The sequence below is a fragment of the Lepidothrix coronata genome, unplaced genomic scaffold, assembly GCF_001604755.1.
Source record: "Lepidothrix coronata isolate B3197 unplaced genomic scaffold, Lepidothrix_coronata-1.0 Scaffold479, whole genome shotgun sequence".
NCBI lineage: Eukaryota > Metazoa > Chordata > Aves > Passeriformes > Pipridae > Lepidothrix > Lepidothrix coronata.
Genome location: NW_016690659.1, coordinates 1 through 5,203, shown reverse-complemented (window position 1 = coordinate 5,203; position 5,203 = coordinate 1). Strand labels below are relative to the sequence as shown.

Genomic DNA, 5,203 nt, shown 5'->3' with positions numbered 1-5,203 from the left:
GCAGGAGCAGCTGAATGCTGTAAGAGCCACTCAGTTGGTACAGCACCAGACTTTACTTGACCTTCAAGTTGAAAAGAACAGGGTAGAAGATAAATGTGTTACTTTAGCTGAGAAATATGCTGTGAGAACTGTTCGGCGCAGACAAAAGAAAATAGACCGAAGTGATCAGGGGCCACGGGTGCGAGCTATAGTCACTTCCCCTGATTGGGATCCAGAGAAGTGGGATGGTAACATATGGAGTAGTAGTGATGATTCTGATGAGGACAATTTTATAGAAAATTCAGAGAAGCTATCAACAGCAGATAAACTGGCACACAGAGTAAGAGCAGCCCCTGTTGTACGGCGGAAGGCTGTGATAGATAACCAGGGTAACCGAGTGAGGCAGGATGAAGTTGCTGATTTCTCCCCAGAGGATATTAAAAAGCTTTTATCCAAATATTCCCAGCAACCTGGGGAACGGGCACAAATGTGGATGGTTAGGCTAATGGAGCAAGGGGCTGACTCTGTAATAATAGACGAAGTTGATGCCACGAAGTTTTTAGGGTTGACTAATGATGTATATGTACAAAATGCCCTTCGGCGTTTAAGGCGAACACCAGGAGTTGATAGAACTTTAGTGTCAGTTATTGCTGAGGGTCTCAGTGACCGTTTTACTAATGATGGATCATGGCAGGATGGAAGTTCATCCTGGGTAACTCTTCATCAAGCAATCAAAATATTAAAGGGGGAAGGGATGAAGGTAGCTATTGAGCTGCAGAGCCCTGAACTTTACATGCAACAGCCTCTAATTCCTGTAATGAGAAACAAATTGTTAGAAGGCTGTCCTGTACCCTGGAAACCATACATTATCCCACTGTTAGTGTCTAACGCGGGGGCTCCCATTGAAGAGATCATAGAGAGGTTGCAGCAACTTGGTGACCTTCCAGGCCTTCCCCCCACCGATAAGCCAGCTAATCATGAAAATAGGCGGGACAATAATGAGAGTCGGAGAGGACGGGAAGGAGGAAAAGGGGAACGAAATAAGTTATTTCAGGATTTACTTAAAAAAGGTGTTCCCAGAGAGGATATTGATGGGCAGCCAACAGAAACTTTACGTAGATTAGCCCGACAGCATCAAATCAGAACTGCACAGGAAGAACAGTTGTATCCTTGGGCCGAGGTGCAGGAGACAGTCAGTCGATTCCGTAACCCAAGATCAGAAACTTTAGAAGTTGAGCCAATAAAGGCCAGTGCTCCTCTGTGCGAGGAACATTATAAACTCGAATAGGGGTGTGGCCAAGCTCCAGTGCAGTCCCCCGCTGTTTGCCGTGTTCGTAAGGATCAACGACCTTATACCACTTGTACAATACATTGGTCCACTAAGAACAAGCAAACTGTGCTAGCATTAGTTGACACTGGGGCGGAGGTCTCTATTGTTCACGGCAATCCTAACAAACATAAGGGGGACCCAGCACCTATATGGGGTCTTGGGGAACAAGCAGTTTTGGGACGTATGCTTGAAATAACATTACAGATAGCAGATTATCCACCAAAACCTTACAGAGTAATGGTAGCAAGAATATTTGAATACATCATAGGGATTGATGTTATTAGGGGAATGGACTTATGGATTGACAACACCCTGTGGTCATTTGGGTCCACGCGGTGGCGTTTTCGAGCAATCCAAGTGGGAAAGATACAGGAAGAGGCAAACATTCCCATTTGTACGCAGATTGTTAATCTTAAACAGTACAAGATTCCAGGTGGGGATGAGGAAATTCAGACAACAATCCAAGAACTACTTGAGGCACAAGTAGTGAGGTACACTCATTCTCCATTTAACTCTCCCATATGGCCTGTGAGAAAATCAGATGGGTCATGGCGAATGACCGTAGATTACAGAGGAGTTAACAAAGTCACTCCACCAATCACATCTGCTGTACCCGCTGTTACAGACTTGGTTCATGAAATTCAAAAGCACCCAGGTGATTGGTATGCAGTAATAGATGTGGCTAATGCCTTTTTCACCATTCCTATACCACAAGCAGCACAGGATCAATTTGCTTTTACCTGGAAGGGTATTCAGTACACCTTCACACGACTTCCACAGGGATACAAACACAGTCCAACCTATTGTCACCAGGCCATACATCGGACCCTGAAGCAGCTTCCAAATTTGAACCCCTCAGTCCAAATAGTCCAGTATGTAGATGACATACTAATTCATGGCAATACAGAACATGAGACAGGTGAAGTCCTCGAGAAAGTAGTGGACACACTGAAAAAGGATGGGTGGGCTGTTAACCCTAAAAAGATACAGGGGCCAGCTACGAGTGTAAAGTATCTAGGAATAACCTGGCATGCTGGGAAACAGGAAGTACCAGAACAGATAAGGCAGGCCATAAAGGAATGGCCAACACCCACAACTAAACGAGAAACACAGCAGTTTCTGGGAGCCGTTGGGTTTTGGAGGTCATACTTACCAGGGTTAGCTATTTTATTGAAACCACTGCACAGAGTGACAAGGAAAAAGGCTGTGTTTGAATGGGGTAGTGAGCAACAGACAGCATTTGAGGGAGCCAAAAATCTGATACAGGAGTACATGGAATTGCACCCCATTCAGGCAGGACCCATTGAATTACAAGTGTCAGTAGAGCAAGATGTTGCCCTATGGAGTTTGTGGCAACTACAAGATGGGCGACGCAGGCCACTTGGATTTTGGTCCCGACGATTTCGGGGGGCAGAGGAAAAATATACGCCTTTCGAAAAACAGTTAGCTGCTGTGTACTGGGGACTGCTAGACACAGAGGATCGGACAGCAGGACATGAGGTAATAGTCAGGACTCCATCTCCAGTAGTATCTTGGGCTCTAGGACCTACGGCAACTAACAAAATCGGTAGTGCACAAGAGCAGACAATAGTAAAGATGAGGTGGTACATTCAAGAACGAGCAAAGGCTGGAACTCGAAACTTACACACACTACATGAGCAAGTAAGCAGTAGTGTCGAGGATACCAGTCTTCAAGAAAAGGAAAAACAGCTTATGCAAAACATACAGCTAGGGAGGTGGGGAGTGCCATACGAAAATTTGTCAGATGAACAGAAACGCAATGCCTGGTTCACAGATGGTGGTGGTACCCATCAAGGAAAGTGGACTGCAGTTGCAATCAATCCCGTGACAGGTACACGCCTGGTCACAACAGGGGAGTCAGGTAGTAGCCAACTAGCTGAGTTAGTTGCAGTATGGCAGGCCTTGGAGGCAACACCTCCAAACACTATATGTTATGTGTACACTGATTCATGGGCCGTAGCTCAGGGGCTAGTTCATTGGTTACCCATTTGGAAAAAAGCGCAGTGGAAAATTGGAAGCAAAATAGTCTGGGGACAACAGTGGTGGGAGAAAATTTATGCCTTGTTGCAAAGCCGGGATGTATGGGTATATCATGTGGATGCTCACACCACTAACACCACTCCCACACATATTGGTAATCAATTAGCAGACAAACTTACTAAACAAGTAAGAACTGTAAACAGTAGTGAAGAAACAGCATTGGCACTGTGGGCCCATGAAAAAGCGGGACATGGAGGAAGAGATGCCACTATTTATTGGGGAAAACAGAGAGGAGTACATTTATCTGCCACCATTGTGTCTGACGTGATTCAGAAATGCTCAGTTTGTCAGACAATCAAACAGCAGGCGTTAAAAGTGATTCCCTTAGGATCCTTGAAAAAGGGAATGAATAGTGCAGAGATATGGCAATTGGACTTTATTGGGCCATTACCTGAGCACCGAAGGCAGCGATATGTCTGTACCGCAGTAGATACATACTCTGGAGTTCTTGTAGCTATTCCCAGCCGATATGCAAATGCATTCACTACTGTTAGAATGTTAGACACCATTGAGACTTATTATGGGACTCCAGTGGAAATACAGACAGATAATGGGTCACACTTTAAAAACCACCTGGTGCAGAAATGGGCAGATGAGCGGCAAGTGCATTGGGTGTGGCACCTACCTTATCACCCTCAGGGGGCTGGACTGATTGAGCGTATGAATGGGTTGCTCAAACAACAACTGAAACGATTGGGAGAAGGAAAATTCACGCGGTGGGTGGATCATATAACAGAGGCAGTACGAGTTTTGAATAACCGAGCACTTACCCCCACCACAACTCCCTTGCTCCTAATGAAAAGAGAAACTCCCACAGTGTGTAAAGTAAATATTAATGCAAAGGTATCTTACCAAGCAGGTGATCAGTATGGTATAGTGGGTGGAGCTACAGTTTTGGAGCTCAGCAACAAAACTTCACACAGTTATGGGCCGCAAGAAGTTAAGTGGGAGCGACCTGATTGTCAGCTAAAGGCTCCATCAGTACCTCTTGTGAAATTGCTTGCTTTGGCTCCACGAGCAGTAACCAAAGGGTTAACATTGTTAAATCCAGTGCAAGAGGGTCATAAGCCAGTGTTGCTGGGTATTAAAAACACTGCTAATCATACTGTTGTGTTACACCCTGGTCCACTCTGTTCGTTAGTATATGTTGCATCCATACCTCCAACACCCTCTGTGGCAGTTGGAGGTATAGGACACAGAGTGTGGTATACCCCTCCAGGACAGAGTCCTGTAGCAGCTGAAATTATTGCTACTGACCAGTCACATGCTGTTACTATTGCAGTGCCTGGAAATTCTGAATGGCTCCGAGTGCCATTAGAACAGCTGCGACGACGGGACTAAATATGTAAGGGGGGAGGGGGGGGGGGGGGCCCCCTAACAGTTTTTTTTTCTTTCTGTTTTATTGTAGATATCAGCTATGCTTTGCTTCTTTGCTGACTTCTGTTTCGGATGTCAATGTGTGGACCACCTTGGCCAATGTGACGAAGACGGACGTGATATGTGTGTCCATGGTAACTCCCACGAGTCCTTTTCGCACCTGTCTGGTTGGAGTACCTATCGATAACTTCCGGTGGGGAACTCTATATAATGAGACTGTGTTAGCAAACTGCACGCATCCAGGAACTCAACAACCTCTTTGGTGGTGCCAGGCATCGTGGCGAGCTAAAAGCGGAAAAGACGCTACTTGGTATATTAAGTCTTTAGCATATATGCATAATTTTCCTGCTTTACCCATTCAACCACAAGAGCTGGACATCTTAGGGACATTAACTGCAACTAGATGCTTCTACCTAAACTATACGTCAGGTACCAAGGTTAATGAAGGAGGAGTTG

At 45.5% G+C, this 5,203-nt stretch overlaps 1 protein-coding gene across 1 annotated transcript; it reads left to right on the top strand.

The window, feature by feature from the left end:
* Positions 1–1,492: 1,492 nt before the first annotated feature.
* LOC108510101 (endogenous retrovirus group K member 8 Pol protein-like) lies at positions 1,493–5,197 on the top strand. The gene has a single exon (XM_017839791.1). It carries the CDS (start codon positions 1,493–1,495, stop codon positions 4,709–4,711), a length of 3,219 nt encoding a protein of 1,072 aa, XP_017695280.1. The 3' UTR covers positions 4,712–5,197.
* Positions 5,198–5,203: the final 6 nt, after the last annotated feature.

Excerpts from the sequence above, each read along its gene's own strand:
- LOC108510101 (XM_017839791.1), top strand. The coding sequence starts at position 1,493 with ATGCTTGAAATAACATTACAGATAGCAGATTATCCACCAAAACCTTAC.